General features: G+C 37.9%; 1 protein-coding gene across 1 annotated transcript; it reads right to left on the minus strand.

The window, feature by feature from the left end:
• Positions 1–4,825: 4,825 nt before the first annotated feature.
• LOC139737076 (DNA topoisomerase I, mitochondrial-like) lies at positions 4,826–23,603 on the minus strand. The gene is made up of 18 exons (XM_071647757.1): positions 23,533–23,603; positions 21,688–21,718; positions 20,540–21,110; positions 19,995–20,058; positions 18,932–19,086; positions 17,717–17,843; positions 16,798–16,976; positions 15,391–15,506; positions 12,361–12,482; positions 11,645–11,767; positions 11,032–11,219; positions 10,164–10,308; positions 9,707–9,850; positions 8,440–8,625; positions 7,699–7,882; positions 6,532–6,754; positions 5,822–5,971; positions 4,826–5,414 (listed from the first exon to the last, which is right to left on the minus strand). The coding sequence occupies exons 1-18, from the start codon at positions 23,539–23,541 to the stop codon at positions 5,312–5,314; spliced, it is 2,820 nt and encodes a 939-aa protein (XP_071503858.1). The 5' UTR covers positions 23,542–23,603; the 3' UTR covers positions 4,826–5,311.

Consider the following 23,603-nt stretch of genomic DNA (forward strand, 5'->3'; position numbering starts at 1 on the left):
ATGTCCCCGCCGGAAGTAGCATTTTGTAACAAAATGTGCAATATAGGTAAAAAATCAAGGTCAAAGGTCAAAGAAGTCAAAGGTCAAAATTCTGTGTAGAAGTTTTGAAGCCCTCACCTAGTGCCATCACATAAAGCAAATGGAATCGAAATTGGGTTAGAAATGGCGAAGGAGTAGCATTTTGTAGCCAATGTACAATATAGGTCAAAAATCAAGGTCAAAGGTCAAAGAAGACAAAGGTCAAAATTCTGTGCAGAAGTTTTGAAGCCCTCACCTAGTGCTATCACATAAAGCAAACGGAATCGAAATCGGGTTAGAAATGGCGAAGGAGTAGCATTCTGTAGCAAAATGCACAATATAGGTCGAAAATCAAGGTCAAAGGTCAAAGAGGTCAAAGGTCAAAATTCTGTGTAGAAGTTTTGAAGCCCTCAACTAGTGCCATCATATAAAGCAAACGGAATCGAAATCGGGTTAAAAATGGCGAAGGAGTAGCATTTCGTAGCAAAATGTACAATATGGGTCAAAAATCAAGGTCAAAGGTCAAAGAAGTCAAAGGTCAAAATTCTGTGTACAAGTTTTGAAGCCCTCACATAGTGCCATCACATAAAGCAAACGGAATCGAAATCGGGTTAGAAATGGCGAAGGAGTAGCATTTTGTAGCAAAATGTACAATATAGGTCAAAAAATCAAGGTCAAAGGTCAAAGAAGTCAAAGGTCAAAATTCTGTGTACAAGTTTTGAAGCCCTCACCTAGTGCCATCACATAAAGCAAACGGAATCGAAATCGGGTTAGAAATGGCGAAGGAGTAGCATTTTGTAGCAAAATGTACAATATAGGTCAAAGGTCAAGGTCAAAGGTCACGACTGAAATTCTGTGTAGAAGTTTCAAAGCTCCCATGTAGTGCTATCATATAAAGCAAACAGAATCAAAATTGGCTCATAAATGACAGAGAAGTAGCAAATTGAAGATTTTGATCACACACGGACGCACACACGGACACACGGACGCACACACGGACACACGGACGGACGGACGGACGGACACACACACGTACGGAGCCCGTTTCATAGTCCCCTGCTCGAACTCGTTCGGCGGGGACAATAACTTTAAAATTAGAGATTCAATCCAAATACTATTTCACAGTATGAAACTATAACTTATTACCCAAGTCTTGCAGAAAACCCCATCCGATTTGCTTGAGTGGTCAAAGAGAAATGAGGATTTTTGTAGAGCATGTCAGGAATCCCTTCCCTCTAAGTTCTGTCCATTGTGTTCCACATTAATATGCAGTTCCAGAGCATCCAAGTGCTGAACTTGGAAGAATCACATCCACAACATGCTTCACAGCAATTCACATTTCTCTGTGAACACCTCACCAAATCGAATGGGGTTTTCAGCAAAATATAGGTGAAATGTTACATTTCTAGACCCTGAAATAGCATTCAGACAGTCTAATAATATTGGAAGTTATCAGAGCAAAAATCCAATTGTAATTTTTTTGGGGACATACTGTACAGTGTACTATATTCTATGTATCTTTGAATCAAATTGGAATTACACATGTATATGATCACAGATAAAATTGGAGGGTGTCTTCATGTTTTTCTATTTAAAATGCACATGCTGAACACATAGATGTAATCAGGACATCATAAAAGGAGATCAATGTCTCAGCCAGTGAATATAGTGACTTGTATGACTTGTGGCTGAACTTACCTTTCTCTATATCATAAAGTTTATGTCACAAATTTGTCAACAACTACAGGTAACTGAAGATACTGTGAAATCGATCTAGGTGTGTCAACATCCATGTAAGTTAACAGATTTTCTCTGGTCTCATCTATGTCCAGTAACAGAAGGTTAACTACAATTTGCCCTGCTTTTTATCAAGATGGCAAAGTTGAGAAGCATTTGCTCACAGGAAAACCTCTTCACACTGATCACTATCACTCACGGATTCACCCACAAAGTCTACCAAACATGAAATGAATAGGGAGAGAAAGTAAGAACTCTTCTTTTTTTCTCAGTATAATTTTGAGCACTGCCTGAGCGGTCATAATAACAATTAATCAGTCAAATATCAAGAAAGGGGTCAGAAATTCCATCAAATTCCAATCTGTGAAAATATCATATAACAGTGCACATAAATGGAGAGCCGTGGCCTAAAGTATCCAATCCACAGTACTCCACAAAAATAGAGTGCTAAGAGTCCTTATTCTGTCAAATTATTTTCAGGTGTGTGTAAAGATGTATTACACCCAATAATACAGTAGCAAAATTGCAAAATTCCAGAGCAGAACCTTTGCAGAAGACTCTCCTAGCACTACTGATGAGAAGGGCACTGCACCGGTGAAAGAGATTGACAGATTACTTTCATGAAATGAAGACACATGCATATTCTTTCATGAAGTGGATATCGTGTTATAGTTTAACTTGGCAAGCACTCTTGTAACATCTTTGCCATGGCTATGAACTATGAAGTAGACTGAGAAAGTCTTTGAGCTATACAAGGATGTCACTAGGTCACTTCTATCAACACTCTTTTTCATGTTTAAAAAAAATCATAGACTTGAAACCCTGACACAAAATAAAATTGCTTTTCCTTCTGTTTGTACACTAACAGTCAAAGTGGCATTAAAATAAAGAAGGTCCATACTCAAAACACACAATTCACCATCTACTAGTTTGACATCATTTACAATATAATACTACAATGCTTCACAGGTCAAACAAGACTACATCACTCAGTGGCTGAAGAAAAATGCCAAATGTACATGAGTCACATGCCTAATATTTAAAAAAAAAATGGGCACTAGACACATACGACAGCACAACAAATTAGTTTTCCTTGCTATGTCCACATAAAACAGTATGTTTGCCTTTTTTGTATAAAAATATGATTGCTCTCCACATCTTGAAACTTGACATTTAAATATTCACAAGAACAGATCTTCACAAGAAAGCATGAATAACCAATGTATGGTATTACCCATACTGACACTGAATCTGGCCTAGCTGGTAGACCACTATGCTCTCTTAAAGAAACATTACCAAAATGCTGCTGTAAACAGACAATAAAAAATCACTGTTCATGGTGGGTGAGTCCATTCAATTGTGTTTAGACATCTTTCTATCTTTCACAAATCTCACTGCTCTTTCTCTTCAATAAATGGACACAATTCCCTGTGTGAGTCTGTCATGCTGTTTGACTCAAGCCCACAAGTAGCCACCATTCATTATTTGCCAATTGCCACGGCACTCAACTGCCATGGCCACAAAAATCATGTAGGTGTAAAACGTGACCTGTTACTGGCATGACCTCCAGCCAAACACCAGAGCTGAAAGGATTCATCATTTTGTTCACACCAATGAGTTTGACATCACTGGTGAGGTAACAAATCTGGTGTTGGGTAGTCACACTGATCCTTTTCATGTCTTAATTCCCTAACAGCAAGTCACTCTTCCTTATGTCCAGGTATACATGAGAAAGAATATGAAAACCTGACCTGGTCACAGCACAAATTAGCACTTGTGATTTCTAGCATTCAGAACACTGATTCCACAGACAGCAGTCTTTGCACCTTTGCTAGTATATCCCTGATGTAAACTCACTCTGCAATCCTCCAAGTTTTGAAACACACAAAGTAAAGTAAAATGCCCTTCAATGTCTCTACTAAAATGATAACGTTCAAGCCAAAAATAAAAGCATTGCAAATAAAGTATTCAAATCAAATGCATCACAACTTACAAAACACAAGCTTAGGCCTTGCAATAAGAACACAATTATTCATATCCACATATTTCATAATTTAACATGACATGATGTCACATGATTCAGTGAACTAAGAATGAAATTGACTTCAGCAATGCAAACTAGTGAATGCAAAAAAAAAAAAAGACAAGAAAAAAGGAGACAAATAATACCATGCTGACAAGGTAAACATAATATATGGTGATAAATGCAAACTGCTCAAATTGTTTAAAACAATTTTTTGGTATTGAGTACTATAAATAAAGAAATAGAAAATCAATGAGCAAAAACATCTTGCGTAATTATAAGGCAGGACATGTATTTCTATGAATACAGTTTTCCCCACGGTTGCCATGTCCTAATTTTGTGTTGATACTGAATTCATTTTACACCATATTCAAAGTGCTCTTAACAATGTTCAATTTATTACAATTCCAGTCTCACATCATTTTCTCCTCTGGTTTAATGCACTTATAAAACCAACAGTTGAACAAAAGAATTGTCATCAAAAACTCATGTTTGAAAAGACAGCCTGGCAATATGACATATCTTTGAAAATACATCAGCCATTTTATGGAAACAGCCTTTTCATCGGGTAATACTGTCTTCATGTTCAGACAGAGAAGTTCAACCAGGGTTTGTATCACTGTCACACACTAAATCGCCATTAAATACAATCACCAGTCAAGACTAGTCAGCTGTGGCCAGCCATTCCTCAATTTCAGTCATATTGATTACCATAAATAATCTCTCTTATCACTCCAATCCTTTTATAGTCCATCAGGAGAAAACTGGGATCTTTAAATAGGTAAAAAAGGGGGACAGAAATGATCACATTGAAATTACCACAGTCATAGCGGACAACATTCACAAAGCCTCTAAGATGATCAGGCACCAAAAATAATGACACTGAATGGCATTTTCCTCTTTCCTTGTGAAAATCATCACATACTTTGCTCATTGATATATCCAATCCAAACAAAAGAGCAATTCACAACTTCAGCCATGAATTGTGTCCCAACGGATATTTTATCATCCCCCCCCCCCCCCCCACCCTCAGGAAAATTACACACTACCAAATAATCCATTACCACACAAGCCCAGTTAACAAATGCCTCTATGTGTAACCAGCAAGCAATAAGAATGCCCTTCAAACTTTTAAGCCAATATTCTCCAAGTGTGTGTTTTTTTTTTCAACCTCACATTACAGGTGACCAACTTTTTTTTTTTCTTGATGTGACCAAAGTATGTAAGATGTTTTCACATTTACAAACCCCAATGAGCTTCCATGCCAGTTTCAATGGAGAAATGTTGAGCAATGAGCTCAATCCTCAATGCTAGTCATCTGGTCCCACCATTCAAGGAGGCATGCATACAATATCATTATCGGCTTAGGGACCATATCTTCTACGCAATCTGGATCCACAGATACCGCCAAAGAACACAAATGAATCACATCTCATAATTTCAGGAAAATTCTTTGAAAGGATTGGGCTTTGTGAATGTTGCCTGCTGTTTCTTTCTTTTTGTAGAGTAGAGAGGGAGAGCTAACAGTTAGGATTAAAATACAAAATCTGGTCCAGCCATGTCAATGGCCCAGCGGAACTTTTCTCGTTGAGTCCTGTTGTAGACTTTCTCCATCGGTACTTCCCATTTCTTGCACCTGAAACAGCAGGAATGACAGAGAAAATGAGACATTAGGAACACATCCAAGAAAATAGCCAGATGTAAGCAACAAAAATCACATTAAAAAAGGACTCGTTAACATCAATTAATGAAAACAATGTTACTTGCTGTCATGACCTGTAATTTCCTCCAGCACACTCAGGATGTTTGGTCAAATGAGACTTCAGTTTTCAACAATTGGTAAGAAGAACTCATTTTCATTCTTGGATTAATTGCCACTGGAATAATTCTAACATGCGAATATAACAAAGTCAAAATTTTAATTCAGTTCCAAATACAACACAAACACTAGCATTATGCTGGCATTTATCATCAATAACTGATACCATCAGACCAGTTTCATCCTACTCCAACCTGCCACACCTTGTTCCACAAACCACTCACCAGGCTACTGATATCCTAGGGTCCAGGTAGTTTAGCTTGGAGGTTCCCAGGGCAATCTCTTTGTTCTCCTCCTTGTCAGTGGCAGTCATCTCAAGCTTGGCAAGCTGCTCCTCCAGACGCTGTACTTGCTTGTGCTTCTTCTCCATTGCACTGAAGGAACAGGGAAGATTGTAGCATTGTTATTTTAATTTATGTCAGAGTGTTGCACTTCTTTAACTTTACCCATAATTTCACATTAGATGGCAAATACTTTTGAGAAAATACCTGAACTGACATTGCATCTTCTCACTTAATTCTGTAAACACAGAAGTCCTGCAGTTGAAAAGTCAAGGTGGTCTTCACAACTACTGAAATCAAGATGACTTACACTGTCAGTCCTCTTACATACACAGCATTACAATGACTGGTGTTATATGACAATTCATGACATTATATGACAGTTCACAAGGAAGAGCAAGGAAAGGATGTTGTGAATACTCCACTGAACAACAACAACCATTAAAAAAAAGGATGACATCACAATTTGTACTTGCTTTCTGCAAAACTAGGAGGGAAGAAGATTCAGTAATGAAGGAAAGTGAAATATGGGGCTAATGATGCATTACACTTATGAAGTGAGCATTTAGCCATTTTACAAGTGCCTAGACATATACAAAATGAAAATATTTTGTGGTTAAAAAGCAGATGATAGCATAAGGACTTCGACTCACGCTTTGAGTTTTTCATTGCGACTAGCTTTGTACTCGCTCTTGATGGCTTTCAGCCCCTTGCGGGCATCCTTGACATCACCCTGCTTCTTGTTAATCTTTTCCTGGAGGTTTTCCATCTGTTTGTCAAAGGTCTTGGGAGCAGCACGCTGATGGTTACACAAGACAGCCACTGCACGATTAGCTCTGTTGTAGGACAGGATCTTGGCAGTGATAGTGTCATCATCTGCAAATAAAAACCATTGTCATGTTTTATTACAAAATACAGTCATAATGAAAAACAATCCTCAATTACTGCTTTTGATGTTGAGTCAGATGCAAAAGTCTTAGGGTGCGTTTATAAGATTTTGCGGGCCTAGAATCACTGTTTTGAAACACTGTTTTGAAACACTGTTTCAAATCACACTTTCGTCAGGAGAGCGTTTATAAGATTTTTTCTCCGAGCGTGTTGGGGCTCTCGCTCAGACTGTGCCATTGCGCAACTCACTCTGCGCAGTTTTTCCTCGGCAAAAGGTCAAACAGGGTGCGCGCAAGGCATTGTGACGTCACATAAACAGTGTTTGCGATCGCGGTTGCGTTTATAAGATTTTTGAAACACTGATTCTACAGAAACACTGTTTGTAAACGCACTATTTTGTGCGTTTACAAACAGTGTTTCAAAACACTGTTTCAAATCACGGCGAGCGATTATAAGATTTTTTTTCGAGCTAGAATCACTGTTTGGCCAGAAACAGTGTTTCAAAACACTGTTTCTGGCCAAAAGAAAAATCTTATAAACGCACCCTTACTTCAACACATATCTTCATGGTTGTAGCAGCCTAAGCATGTATGGCAAAATCAACAAGAAAAAGTAGAGGCCCAAATACTCTGTAAGTCCCTGATAGTACTCTAGCATATGAAAGCCTGACAGAAAACATTACAAGAACTCCCTAAAAAGGTCAATAACAGTTTAATATGATACACATCAATCACATAGTTCTGCATGCAATATCACTAACACTAAACTCACTGAGTAAATCAATGCGTAGTAACATACATCACAGCAGTGTTGCAGAAATTTGCATGGAGAGAAAGAGCAATAAACTCAGGCTGATCACTCTCCTAGTCACCAGAATAATAAGAAGACTGTAGACATGAGGGAACATAGTGAGTCTGAAGAGAGTAGTGTACCTTCAGTGAGTAGATTAAGTTGGTTCTGGAGAGTGATCGAGGCATTGTAGGTCCTGAAGACTTTGGCTGTCAGACCTTCCATCAGTTCTTGTAGATACTTGTTCAGGATGGAGGTATTGAGTCGGTCAAACAGGTTGTCCTCACCCTGCTTGTTTTCCATGAAAAGCTTGAGATTCTTGAACACCTGTACAAGGAATATTCAAGGATGTGAACAGATGATGCAAGAGAATAATTATACACGTAAAGAAATTAAACATCTTATTATAATAACCTATGTGAGAATGAAGTGTACAATTCATAATCTTGTTTGAGACAGTTTGTCCAGCTTTGTTCTTGCTGTTAAAAACTCATAGATTTGGCATGGATATAACTCATCATTAACAGTCATTGTCACCATTTCACTTGGCATACGATATTTTGAATCTCTGGCGTAACACAATCTGAGCAAATCTTTGTAATGGAGACCAAAGCAATAATGGCCCAATTTTCCCAGTGTGAGCCATAAAATCTGTATGGAGACTTACTTGATTGATCCAACCAACTTTCGGGAGATCCTTCTGATTATTTGCAAGACAGAGAGGTCCATATTTTTGAATAGACAAATAGTGCCTGAGAACAGCACAAACAAACCATTTTACTCTGCCACAAAGGCTACTGTGCTGCCCCATTTCTGTGTTGTTAAGGTTTATAAAGACTATAACAGCCTTATTATAGCATGAATCATGAAGCTTTTACTCTTACCCTCTTCTCCACCTGGACTGAGTTCTGGTACCTGATGGAGTCTTTACCCAAGAAGTCAAAGTCAACCACAAACTCTCTGTCATCTTTCTCCTCATAGAGACTGATGTGCTCTACACGCAAGGAGCAGCAGCCCACAGTGTCAGCCGTTTCCCCTTCCTCCTTCTCGTTACCAGCTCGAAGGGCAAGCTGAGAGTAGACAAACATAGGGGTTGGGGAAATACTGAAAAGCTTATATTAAAAGCAAAACCGACCACAACAACATATACACTTTATATTTATCAGTATAAAAGGGGACCTCCGGAAGATTTTCAGACTTTTACATTTGAACAACTATAAATAAGTTATGCTGAGTACAGAGTTTCAGAATTTATAGTGACTGGGATGAGGAATAATAATGCTTTCAAAATTTTTGATAAATTGCAATGAACAAGGATGATGACATGGCAGCCTCACCATAAGAATGCAGGAGTTGGGGCTAAAGGAAGCAGAACAAAAGAAGTGGTATTGTAATGGAATTACACTGCTACATTTCTGAAATATGTGAGTCTCCTATGTCATCAACGCTGTTCAGCATAATTTGTTTAAGATTTTCAGATTATTGGTTTCTCTGCTCAAGGGCACAATAAATTCCACATGTCTATACATGGAGTTGTTGATTTATGTACTACATGATGTGAAATTATGAAAATCGTCTGGAATGCCCAATTAAACAATATCCTTCTGTCACATTGCTGGGCGACACAAATACGGTATATGAAAAGTATGTCAAATCAACACCAAGTATCAATTCAAGGCAGCCTACTGTGACAAAAGATTCTTGCTTGGAAAGTTAATGTTCAGGGAACACAGTGTGCCTTGTTGTGTGTGCATACCGCACAAAGAAATAGCTCTTTATCTCATCTCCAGTAAGACTTTCCTGGCTTTCATCTCCCTGATACTAGGGAGCTTCAGATTTGCTGCGCGGACGTTTGAGACGACGCTTGAGCTGGACGTTCTCCTCTTCTCTGCGTCATGCTGAAAAGTAGCTTTAGATTACGCTGGGACGCAACGTATAACAGATAAAATGGTGCCCCATATGATCGGTACATGAAATAGCTCTCTACGTTGTGAACTGAGCGGACGTAAAAAAAGCACAGAACGCGTAGTGAAAACTCAGGCGCGTGAGCTATTAATAGATCAACTTTGATACATGATTCTGCGCATGCTCAGACCAGGTTTTTTCCCTCTGAAAATCAAAAGCTCCCTATTAATAAGACAGCACCCTTACCTTGTCAATGAAGTAGAGAGCCACAGCACGTTGCCTGACACGCATCTCCTTGCTCTTCCAGTCCTCTCGGTACTGAGTCTGAATTCTGTCCACACACCCCTTCAGCTTCCTAGCCATCTCATACTTTGCCCAGTCCTTCTCACCCTAGAACAAAACACACCCAAGATTCTCATCTCCTACCATCAGTCCAGTGTCAACCTGGTTATCATTTGCATTAAAGCATTGCACAACGGTACGATTCACAACATACAGTGGACTCCCTTTATAACGGAGTCCTCCAGACCGGCAGTTTTCTTTTGTTATATCAAAATTTTGTTATAACCGAACAAATAAACAATCAGGAAACATAGAGCAGATAATGCTGGCGACTGAACTTTTCCTTTATTGTAACTGGAATTTCGTTCTTTGTAACGGGAGTGCACTGTATCAACAGCTATGGTAACAACACGATAGTTACCTTTATCCTGGAGCTGGGGTTAAGCATGACATATTTGATGGCACCCTGAATATTCTCTGTCCAAGAGGCTAGCCATGTCACAGTGTTGTCATGGATCACCTTCTTCCACTTGTGACCTTCGGGGGCCTGAGGCCATTCAGAATCTCTATCGCAGAGAGAAAAAGTAATCACAGGTCAATAACTCAAGAAAGGTAGAGCTCTTACACCTGAAGCTCCAAAAGACCTGGTATTTGAACACTTCTCATGGTTACAGGGCCCCTGACATCAAGTAAGTCCTTTTACATCCTACCCAATGCTGATCTAAATAGGGGCCTCACAAGAGGTAAAGGTTTGTTGTTGTTTCTTGGGAACAGCTCAGTGAGTACAGAAATTCATGAAAAATAAAATGATTAAAACCCAGTGATATACAATTTGATCGAACTGTTGCAGACTTTATGATTTGAAGACCCATTCATATCAGCAGCAGCCAGTGTGGCCTTGTCTACAGTACTTATTTATTCAATGTATGTATGCATGTATGTCTGTCTGTATCTATCTATCTATCTATCTATCTATTGATAAGATATTCACAAGTACAAGTTGATCTGTTCACTCATTTCCTACGCTAAATTTCCTTCAGCATGACACTATTAGAAGGACAAAATACCCTCTCTTCCAAACATAAACCTATCAAAATCAACAAAACTCATAACTATTGGCCTGGCTGCACCACCACACAACATTTGAACTGTTAACTCTTGTCTAAAACATCACCCATCTACACAAAATGGAAAAAAGGGTTACCTTAAAAACTGCAACAAGCTCTCAACAACTCAGATAATTTATACATACACTTCTTCAGAATACAGAAATAAAAGAGATGGCTTACTTGCTGCAGTTAATGATGACATCTTCTGGCTGTATCCTTTTCTTGAGTTTGCCCTGTTTGGGATGTTCCCCACGCCCCCTGAAGAGACTTGGAGGTTCAACCCTGAAGTTACCAATTTTTTCTTTGTGGCCATCAAACATGCAGAAGCCATATTCCTTCTGGATCTCTTCATTCTTCTTCTTGATTTCCTGCCATAATGAAGTCAAAGATTGGTGTTGATAATGCTAAATTTCACACAGTGAGGCTGGAATGCTTTCCGGCTCTTCATTAATTTATCTTTTGATCGTCATGATAGCACGATTGGCATGCAATGTGTTAAGTTTTAGTCCTTTTCTAGTTCAAGAATGCTCAACAAACAAAACCTCTACACATTTTTGCAGGCCGCCACCACCCGATACCTTATAACTTATCCAAATTGATATCCCTTTCCAAGTCTTAAAATGATTAACGTGACAAGGCACAAAGTATGCAGAGTAATGTTTGGTTTTCAACTTTTCCTTTCTCTCCATCTCTATTCTCTGTAGATATTTACAAACACATAATATTGGATAAATCATACATCATCAAGTTAGTTGACAAAACTTGACAATGTTTTAAAGATAAAAATACTCACAGCTTTTTCCTCTTTGCTCATGGCCTTCCTCTCCTCAGACTTCTTAGCATAGTACGCATGGATGTTCCTGAAGTTACATTTCTCAAGCTTCACAATTTTAGCCTTTTCTTCTGGTGTCATGACCTAACAGCCAGAAGGAAAAAAACAAACAAACATGTGATTACATAGCACAAAGTTAATAATGAATGTCTATGAGTGCAATGGACAGAATATTTCATGAGGTGAAGGATGAAATGATCCATTATCTGCACCTCTTGTATGGATCAATAATTTCATCTTTCACCGAATGAAATATTCTGTCCGAATTTGCATGAATGAAAAACAATTCATCATTTGTTTTATATAACACCTAAAAATAGATCCTTGTCATTTGATGTTTCATGAATTTAGAAACAAGAGAGAATGTGCAATCTGAGATCAAGAGAGTGCTGGGGGCAACACGCTATCCTTGCTGTCTGTCAATATGCTTGATCACATGCACACTGCAAACGCAAGTGTTTTACATACATAGTGTGCCGGGCTCTCGACGTGCGTGCAATCATTACGACTGATGTCGCTTACAATGTGGAACAACTGGAAATAAATCATAAACAGTCCAGACTTACTGTCACAAGTGCATTCAAGACTGAACGTGCTTCAACTTAAACACGAAATTATTGTTTGTCCACTGTTTTGAGGGAACAGGGAGGAAAAAGAACAGTGTTTTAGGTCATCACCTTTCTCCAGTCTTTGAAGAAGTTGTTATTGAAGACATCTTTGGTGGTGTAGTCATGTTCCAACATACGTGCATAGAAGCCAGCCACCTCTTCTGCTTCCGCACTCAGTTTTATGTGTTCACCTGTCACAGGACAAACAGTTCAGTCAAAAAAGACTGTTTTTAACAAGACAAGTTTACATGGCACAGCAGCCCAAATACAGATACACAACATGGAGTTGACTACAATGGGCTTAACCCTATTTTAACTGGGCTATTTGAGACCAAGTTTTTACTGAGGGGGGGTCAATTTGACCCCCCCCCCCTTTCAGATCTAGGCCGCCGATGGCGTGATCACCGCAAAATTTTGCCGAAAGATAGAGCCGGATGTTAACTACAAGATTACATGATCATACAATAGAAAAATATTGACTTTCTATTTTTAGTACAGTAATTATACAAATTCATGCATGAAATCATATTTTCACCTGTAACTCCACTAAAAAGACTGAAGGATAGCCAATTTTTTGTGTCAGCTTTCTTCAAAACACACCAAACGATTTTCTAGTAAAAAGTACAATCAAAATAATTTTTTTTTTTTTATTGTTGTGCTAATTTCTTGCGTATTCTTGCTGTTTTTTCGACCTTTTGTTTTCCATTGTTTTTTGCCAAAATTTGTTGCAGGCACTTTTTCAGGCTTATCTACATTAGAGTTGATTAATTTCAACGATTAAAGGGGCTGTACATTACTGGTTGAGGTGGGGATTCATGTTTTTTTACATTCCTAAGTGAGATAATGAGAAACCTCTTATGAAATATGAAAGAGCATGTAATTTTAAGAAGGATTCAACGCTCATTTGATGAAAATTGGTTTTCAAATGGCTGAGATATCCAAAAAAGTGATAATAATAGACTACAGGCCAAAACTTTTATTAGGATCTCTTTGTTTCACCTTGTTTTTGGATATCTCAGCCATTTCAAAACCGATTTTCATCATATAAACTTTTGATACCCCTTAGAATTGCATGCTCTTTGACATCTCAGAGTGGTTTCTGAATATCTCGCAAAACGTTAAAAGCTAAATCCTCACCTCGACCAGAACTGTACACACCCTTTAAAAGCTGAAATAATCGAATTCATATAAATCTAACAAAAAACGCATATTGCATTGGATTTGCACACAATATCATGAATTTGAGCCGTTTTTGGGTTGACATGCATATTATGCAAAACATTACGTAACTTCAGAGCGGTGTACGCGGACGTCGCAAATTTGGTCTCAAAATATGCGGGAGACTGCAATAAAAAAAGTCACGAAATGAAGCGGTAAAAGCTCTGCGCGTTGCAAAATCATGGCGTGAAATGTCGGGTGGGGGGGGGGGACCCCCCCCCCCCCCCCCCCCCCAACAAGAAGCTCCACAAGAACTTGCCAGAGTAAAACATTATTAAAGTCAATGATGAGTCATTGTCTGCACAATAAGACTCAGTAAACACAGTAAAAAGTTTCCTAACCTGCTATGCAACAATAAAACGTGACATAAAGACAAAGTCAAACCACCGATTACAAATAATCCTAAAAACTGGTTGATCATGATAACCAACTTAGACTACAATCTTAATATTTGCTAATCACATCCAGTCTGGCTAAACCCCACATCTTGAAGTGATAGTAAAATTGGTCACTACTTCCTTTTTTTCCCTATACAGTATCCATACTGTCAAGGTACAATATGTATGATATTGCCAATGCCAAGAAATGGGCAGCGCTGCTAGCTTGAACATATTTGTTAGGCCATTCCAATGAACAACATGCACACTGTGAAAATTCTAAAGCCATAAAACACATTCCCATTCTAAGGCAACTAAGACATGTAAATGTATCAGTCTGCATTCTTAAAAAGGACTAATATAAATAAAATGCTTAGAAGTCCTAATACCTGGTCATGGAGTTATCATTTTATGACACATAAACATGTGAGTTACATGAATCTGATAATAAACAGGTACTGCATGAGTGACTTCATTGTCACCTTGTAACACAGCTGCAAAATGATATGAAACAAGAGACCCCAGGGTCTCATGCTCACCCGAGTATCACAAGTTCACCTTCCATGCATTCTTGCTGACTCTTACCTCTTTACCTGGTCATGGGATTCTCAAAAAGAAGATGAAAATGTAAAAAGTTTATGCAGGACACACGATGCACAAAGAGCGATCGCAATAGCTCACTTGAGCCTTTGGCTCAAGGGAGCGAAACAGAGAAACAACAGGGATGCATCAAATTGTCACGGTGTCACATTGCACTTCTTCATGAAGGTGTTGCATGTTTATACCTTCTGGGCGTAGACCGGTTTGGAGCGAGCGCGGCTGCAGGGGAATGGGCTGATGCTGGGGGCCGCCTTGTTGCGCAGGGTAGTGGAAGGGGCGCAGCATTCTGCCACAGTTTTTGAGATCAGGGTACTTCCAGTTATTTTAATTTGTTTTTATGGTTTTTCAATTTGCATTGCTTAGCATAGATTCACATTAAGATTCAAGATCGTATTTCACTGGTATTAAGTATCTTTATGACATGTATAAATTTGTTTGCCCTTAAAGCACACCTTTATAACATATGTATACACAAATTGTTGTTTAATTACAATTATTTATAAGTTTGCCCACTTGTCCCACTCCCCTATAGTTGTTTTTGGTATGTCTGGGTTCTTTTAGATGTTCTTTTCCTTGTCCTTAATCATTGCAAATCTGATTTTCAATATTATTCGCGACCTATAACATAATGACATATAGCTTCAAACATTGTAAACTTGTTAATGGGATCAGCTTCGAAAGGCCAACAGCCTACTGCTGATTTTCACCACTATTACTCTAACTGTTATGTCAATCTCCACCACACACTCTCAATGACTACGTACTTACCTGAAATAATTTTTGGTTTGTACATATGTACAATGTGTATTTAAATTGATTGTCTCTCTGTATGATTTTAACTGAATTTGTAGAAATAAACTTGAATTGAAGTGAAAAAATATTTCAAAAATATGACCATTATTACCATCATAGTAAAACTTGACGTTGTCTGGGAGAGGTTCATAGGGCGGGGCAAACAGAGGTCCTCGATGTTGAAGAAACATCCACTTGACTCCCTCTGGGTGTGGGGTCTCCTTCCACCTAGTGGGAACATACAGATTAAGTCTTAACTTTAAAGAAACCAAAACCCACAGAGCAATGTGGATTGAGTGAAAGCAATGACATTAGAAAAACACATCAGTGAAAGTTTGAGGAAAATCGGACAATCGATGCTAAAGTTATGAATATTTAAAGTTTTGGTGTTGGAACCACTGAATCAGGAGATTACTAGAGTTCATGACATCAAGTGTGGACAACAATATAAAGAAAATATAAAGAAAATTCAACATGCTTTCACTTTTCTAGCGTAATGAAAGAGCACTTGACTAACTGCTTTCAGAAAGCAGGGGGATTATTACTACCCTTAACATATGTTAGTATCAAGTTGGTGGAATGTGTAACTTTCATGAAAAAGGAATTTTTGTGGAATTCACTTTATATTTTCTTTATATTGTTGTTCACAAATGATGTCATACTCTCTAGTAGTCTCCTGATCCAGTGGTTCCAACACCAAAACTTTAATAATTCATAAATTTTCGCACCTATTGTCCTATTTTCCTCAAACTTTCACTGGTGTTCCACTAATGTTGCTGTTTTCACTCAATCAACATTGCTCTTTGGGTTGTGGGTTGTAGTTTCCTTTAATATTATGCTATGCATTCACATTATATACACAAACCACTCACATCTTCACTGGCTGATATAATCTTTCACCCCTCAATCAAACTAGCATGTCATCTATACACCGAGGTATCATTTTTTTAAAACTACTGGAATAAATGAATTCAAACACAATATGATTAACGACATTCATCAACATATTCAACACTACTATTGTTCACAATTAGCACTGAAAGTTTAGAGAGAAAATGGATTGTTAGATTTGTTCTTGACTATCTCGCCGTTTTTTAGGCCTGTGTTTTCCTTTTCATCATGCCAACAGCTAGCTACTGTGTCCTTCTCTTACTACATTTACCAGATTGAGTCAACTCCAACCTTCTGCAGGATCACCATACTTTCCGAGAAATATGTACTACTCACAAGATATCCTCATTTCTATCTTGAGGCAAAACAAGGTAACACTTCCTCGGCTTATGCAAAGATTTCTGCAGTTTGTGCTGGGAGTCAATGAAGTAAATAAAAGCATAGTGTGACTGTACATCAATCCAATAACTCCCTGCACTGGCATACACTTGAACATTCCATGCAAACTGCTTATAAATTGTTTGGGTAATAAAGATTACACTGTAATACAAAGTTCAGAAGTCAGGAGTCATATATCTTGACATACTCGTTACTCAACTTTGTCTGAGCTGCCAATCGCAAAACTCACCACTCCCAGACTTCTTGTTCCTCCTCTTCCTTCTTCTTTTTCCTTCCTCCCTTTTCTTTCTTGTCCTCAGTAGAGTTCTTTCCTTTTTTCCCTTTCTTATCTTTGGATGGTTTCTTGTCCTTCTTGGTATCTTTCTCCTTTGACTTGGATGGTGTCTTTGATGCTTTCTTTTGCTTGGCCTAAAGGGTCAAAGAGAATGCATTAATCTTTGACAGATTCTGATGATGTAATCTGATACATGCCAAAAAAAAACATATATCAAAATCATTGCCCCAAAGTGCAGGAATTGTATACTTTCATTATGGTAATTTTGCAAAGGAAAACAAAAGTGAGATAAAAGAAAATTGCTAGGCAGTAAGGAGAAGCCATCAACATCATTATGACCATTTGTGAGATCTTTGTGAATAGGATTAGGGTTAGGGTTAAATTTGTGGGTAGAATTTATGTTTGGCCTGTGTGCAAATATTTCAAAGTAGCAATTGTCACAGGCAATCCTTGCCAGTAAGGCACTATCATAGTTTGCTAGTAATACCCAATGTTCCTTTTGGACAAGATTTACTATAGCTCTGACATGTCATATCGTCGCTGGGGTGACAAGACCTTGTATCTGCAATTTTGGTGAAAATGACTTTTTTTAAACTAATAGTCAGATAATGGGTTAAGTGATGTCCTGTCCAAATCCCAACTGTCTTACTCCAAAAATGAAGCCACCACGGCATGTCACTGAACATTTGACATTTTGTAGATACGAGGTCTTGTCGCCCCAGCGACGATATATTGTGTTCGTAGCATGAGCTAGCTGGATATATGTTCAAGCATCTCATTCATTTAAGCATGCATATGTCACTTTTATAAGAACAACATAGTATAGACTAGTGAATACCCTTGTGAAGTAAAGATCTTTAACTCATACACTTACTGCAGGTTTGTAGTCATCTTCATCATCCTCTGCTTCATAATCCTCATCACTTTCTTGGTGTTTTCGCTTTTTGCTGCTTTTCTTCTTCACTGGCTCCTCTCGTTTAATCTTTTTTATGGACTCTTTCCTACATCATGCACCAAAAGATAAAAATGACAAAAAATGATAAACAAGATGAATGAAAATTCATAAAAAAAGGCATTGTTCATAATATAAAACAGCACTGCAAGATACTGTAATCCTGAAACAATGATGCAATATAAATCATTCAAGCCCAACATTACTGACTTATTTATCATTACCCTGCTCAAAACATATCTTTAGAATATTTCATGGATCCATTTTGCCCAGTAGAGAATGTGTGTTCAGCGTAGAAAAAGGTTAGAGGTACTGAGATTGAGGCAGTGGTTTAGCAGCATTGCTGCTCTCCGCACACTCCCAGTCATATGATTTCAAATCAATCAATTGTTAGTTTGTTTCAGTTTGCAGGCACAAACCCTTGTTGGTCGTAAAGGAGTCTGCGCCAAGACTATTACATGCACCACTCCGGCACTGTCCCATAGGCCCTGTGTTGTAGCTTGTTGGGAGAGGCTGCAGTGCAGCAGTGCGTGTAGTAGTCTTGGCGCAAGCAGACTCCTTTACGATCAACAAGGGTTTGTGCCTGCAAACTAAGTTTGTTTGGCCATAAGAGAGGGTGTCACACAATGCTATTTAAGTGCTTTGTAGGAAATGATGATAACAGAATTGTCATTCTCAACCTCAGAAATTTAGAAAATATTACTTGATATCCTTACTCATTGTGGCAATATGTTCCAAATCATAACCTTTGAAATATTCAATCAGGATGATCTACTGTAGACATACAGACCTTTATTCCAATCTCCCAACTGTTACTGAGTATTTCCCAAATGGCCACTCATCCAAAAGTATGGATAATCTATCACAATGCCATGACTTCAAGCAAGCAAAGGAAAGCTTTACAACAAAAAAAAAGAGAAAAAATTGCTTCTCCCATTCTAAGTTTTTTTTTTTTTTTTTTTTTTAGGGGAGCACATGAATATTGTAGTTTTCAGAGCAAACATATGATAAAAACAATACTGAATGCACACAAGCAATGAAAACTGCAGCAAATCACACAACATTTAATCTTTAAATCTTGACATGACAGAAAATGTGTCAGGCATATTTCATATTAAAAGAAGAACATTTCTGTACCTCTCAGAAAGCGGAACATCGTCATCATCTTCATCTTCATGAGCTTTATCGTTCATCTCATCATCTTCCTCATCATCTTCAGCATAGTATGGCCTCTTGGTTGTTCTCCTGGGCTGAGAGTTCTCTGACTTCATACTCTGCTCAAATTTCTTGTTCTATTAAATAGGAACCAATTTATGACACAGCCAATTTACCATGTGAATAGACCTTCAAATCGAAAGTAAAATTCAATTTACTGTAAAGAAGATCTAACAAATATGCTAGAAGTTTATCAAAATCATATGAAATTCTGAGAGTAATATTAATCCTCATTTCAGTTCTTCAAACATAAAAAGGCTTTTGTCCAAAAAACTTGACAAAACACACTAGCTAATGACCTTGAATACAAGACAAAAGTAACGACACAGTCACAAGAAACACTTACTGTCATGATATCTTCTTTTGCCTGATTGTAAACAGAAAAATATAACCTTTGAACAATATTTTCTCATGACAAAACCAGATGGTGCTAAACTGCTCCATACATTCATTGAGAAATATGATCAAAATGCATACATCACAATCACATAACTTGAGATCTCATTACTCTTGAGACATTGTTTCTTGTTGACAAATGCAATCAGATTAGTACATTGTCTGAGATATGACACATGAAGAGCCACAGGTGCTTAGCTTTATCAAACACTCCTTCATTGTGTAACATGTGTACTCCTCTGCCATGCAACAGTATGACCTTTGGACATTTGTTCATTCAGGAATGTTATGCATGCACACTATGTCCTGTAAGAAGGTAAGGCATGCAATCTTTGTCTATTGGCCGACAAAAGTTCCCAAATCAACGAATGTACCACTCCCTACTCTACCTTCAATTACTGCTTGATTTATATCCTGGTTGAAACTCCAACACTACATGTAGCTACATCTAATCCAATCTGGATACTATCTAAGCATATTTTACACAGTCCTTCCACAATTCTTTTGATTTCATCACTGGAGTTAAAAATATAACTATAACAAGAGTCAAACATGTATCATTTCCAAATTGAAAGCAAATTGTTATTACCAGGGGAATATCATCTTCGTCTTCTTCATCACTGACTGCTTCTTTCTTGACAGCTTTCACTGGGCTACAGGAGAAAAACAACAGGACAAAGTTCTGACAATGAAGCAAAGATTAATTATAAAAATGGCAACAGAGTGCTTACAACTTATTTTTATCAGTGTTGACACATTTTACATTAATAATTGCATGTCTTTCAAATAATTTCCTACTTTATCGTGGTTTGAATATCTATTAGTCTGATTCTTGGTGGCATATAATGTGTTCAGGTGCTTACCACCCTTAGCACGTCTCTTTACACTGACACTGCTTTGCATCACATACAAACACAAACAATGGAATTAAAAGCCAGTACAACACTAGCACGTTAAACTATCAGTGGAAAGGAGAGAAGCAGTCTTTTTTTTCACGGAGTTGCATAGTGCTACATTGAGAGCTGTATGGTGAAGATAGATTCAGTTTTAAATACCAATACGTGCCCATGTAGTAATCATCATCAGAATTTCAGGACTGCAGCTATGAGGCTGTTTTATAGGTGTTACCCTTACCTTTCCTCTTTCTTGACAGGCTTGGTGGGTGAGCGTGGTTCTTCCTTGACCCTTGGTGGACTCGTTACTTCTTTCTTGACAGCAGACTTTTCTTTCTTCACTTCAACCTTGGGTTTAGCTGAATGCTTACTGCTCTCCACCTTAGAGGAGTGGTCTCTGTGCTTTGAGTTGATATCTCTGGATGCAGAGGATGACTCCTTGGCACGTATACTGGAACTGCTTGGCTTTGGAGTGCCTGACTCCTCCTTCGGTCTCCTGTCATCTTTGGGTTTGTCTGAGTGGGCAACCTTGTTGTTGCTGCCTTCTGTCTTGACTTGTGGTGGCCGATGAGAGCCATCCTTAGGCTTGCTGGAATGTGAGCTATTGTTCTGCTTTGGTGCCGCTGCAGATGAGGGTGACTTCATCTTGAACTTGCGGCCATCTGGCAAGACTTTAATCTTGCTACCATCAGACATGGTCTTGATTTTGGTGCCATCACTTAGAAGGATCACCTTGACAGCTTTGGGCCCAGACGAGTTGTGGCTGTTGGCCAGAGGTTTCTTGGCAGAGTTGCTGCTCGAATGATTCTTAACTGTTGACATGTTTTGAAAAATAAAGTTTATAAACAAAATAGAACGTGAGAAGATCCACTTTGGGAATGGATTGGTGCATGATGAATTTTAGTATCAGTTTGTTGTTGTTGATGTTGTTGTTCTGATAAAATTTGATGAAAGTCCTTCAAATCTCCTATTGCAACTGGTGTTTTAAAAGTAAATGCACAAACAGAGTGTATGCTTCACAACAAATATCTTGAGCACATAAGTCCTATGTAACTGGAAAATTACAATTTATTTCACTTTCTAATAACAGTTTATTATTAATTACAGTTAATTTATCTTGGTACTTAGATGAAAAAAGCAAGTAAGTCCTTTGATTCACCAAACATGTAAACTCTTATGTTGATTTCATTATGAGGCTGGAATTTAAAACTCAAGATAGATGAGTAGCAATAATCAAGTCCTGAAATCTTTTATATACATTTCAAAGCAAAAGTGTTTCAGTTGCACACACATTTAAACTTATTACTGATATTAAGAATAAGATTTAAAATCAGAGACTTATGCACAGAAAAAACCAAAAGGGAAAATGCAAATATAATGTCAACTTACTGGGAGTTTTGACTGACCCATCACCGGCTTTCTGTAAAACAGACAAGAAAAAGAATAGAGGAATAACATACTGGCAAATATCATCACTTGTTTTATGTGGGTTTTTTTTTTTCAAAATAGTTGCAATTTTCAACTGAATGACGATTTAATAGCAACTTATGTACAAGTCATTTAAGTCTTTCCAGGACCCACTTACAAGACATTTCACTCAGAAAATGCCACAATTCAAAATGAATTTATGCCTGCCCTGCATGTCTATACAATTAAAAAAAAAAAAAAAAAAAATAGGGTCTCTGAATTGGGAGTTGCATTATTACCCACTCCACAGACTTTCCATACATTATTTCTATTACTTTGATATTACAGATTATGTGCTAAATTGTTCAATCATTTTCCATCACAAAACTGAGTAGGGTAGAACCTAATTGTAAACAGACCGAACAGTTACTGTATATCATGTATAGGCTCCATATTCATCAAATTATGGTTTCCTGGATGATGCAATCATGCAAACAGACAACTATGCGATATCATTAGTTTGTACATAAAATGACATGACAAGTTAAAACTCAAAGGTATACGTAATCAAATGAATTCCACAACAAACTACTATACAATATGCTCTGTCTAATGAATGAAACATTGTAATGATAAATAAATTTCAGTCGATTCCCTTTCCAAATGAACAAAAGGCACAAATTCTTTTTATGACCCATATATGACTTAAGATAGATACTGGTATCTAGACATTCTTCCTCCATGTTAATGGAGAGATTTCTAAGTAGAACTCTCTAGATCCAAAATCTATTTCATATTTACAATGTTAAATGTCGCTTTTGTTTCCTTCGTCTCACTTAATTCACATAAGATTTGTGTACACTCACATTCACAACTCAGCAGGGTCACTCACTCATTTAAGCATCTAAAAATATAGTTTCACATTTTAGTGAACTGAAATAAAATTACAACTTCCAATAGAACAGTATTTAGATTTTACTGTCAGATTGCAGATCTACAATTGCAGGCCCTGACGTTACAGGCTATAATCAAGTTCATTCATATTCTCATACTGAACTAGAAAATCAAGAATTTAACTTTGAAGTTCTTTAAAAAAAAAAAAAAAAAAAAAAAAAAAAAATCTAACGTCTAGCAGTACCAGTATGCAGTAACACTAACAGTACCAGTAACGTCAGCACTGAGCACCCTGGTTCTAAATCTTTAACATTTGTTAGATACACTCACATGAACATCATTTATTTCACACAGACCAGTTATTTGGTGAGAGAGAGAAAAAAAAGTCATAGAAGGTCTATTTCCCTGATTGGAATTACTACTGAAAACGCGATTTGTTCGCCCTAGCTCAATAACGCATGGACACAGTCCTTTGAAAGGATGTCACTTTAACTGCTTCGATGTGCCTACAACCCCCAACACGTTCGGGGAAATGGAGCGATCAGCGGAAAGTCTCAAAGTGACGTAGGTCATATACATACACAGCTGTACAGACACGATCCACACGAGCTATGCTCTCTCACTGCAACAACCGGTACACGGTCATACGCTAACTTGCCACATTACCCCGTTCACAAGCCGAGCATGCATCATGTAGTTTGTCTATGGGCACCGTGCAAAAATAACTAAGTATGGAACACAATGCCCGTGCAAGTCTATGGGCACACGGCTTTCTAGCTCGCCGCCAGAAACTAACACATGTGTCATGGAGGGGCGACAGCCAAAATCACGCTTTGATAACACCTGAAATCCACCCATATCGGCATCAATTTTTATTCTAAATTAGCGTATTTACTCACTTCTTCAAATTAATACCGAAATCCGTGCACTTACCGAACTCATTTTTGCCGGATTCTTTGTCTCAGTGATTTCTGTACTATGGCGGACGAGAGACGACGATTTTG

This window comes from Diadema antillarum, unplaced genomic scaffold, assembly GCF_040938485.1.
Source record: "Diadema antillarum isolate AM-2024a unplaced genomic scaffold, OU_Dant_1.0 scf00000028, whole genome shotgun sequence".
Lineage (NCBI taxonomy): Eukaryota > Metazoa > Echinodermata > Echinoidea > Diadematoida > Diadematidae > Diadema > Diadema antillarum.

Bases quoted from the DNA above. Each gene is read 5' to 3' on its own strand.
- LOC139737076 (XM_071647757.1), bottom strand. The intron at 12,483-15,390 runs GTAATAATGGTC...GTCCTGTGACAG, and splicing joins CGTCAAGTTTTACTATGATG to GTGAACACATAAAACTGAGT. The intron at 11,768-12,360 runs GTGATGACCTAA...TCTGGCTGTTAG, and splicing joins TCTTCAAAGACTGGAGAAAG to GTCATGACACCAGAAGAAAA.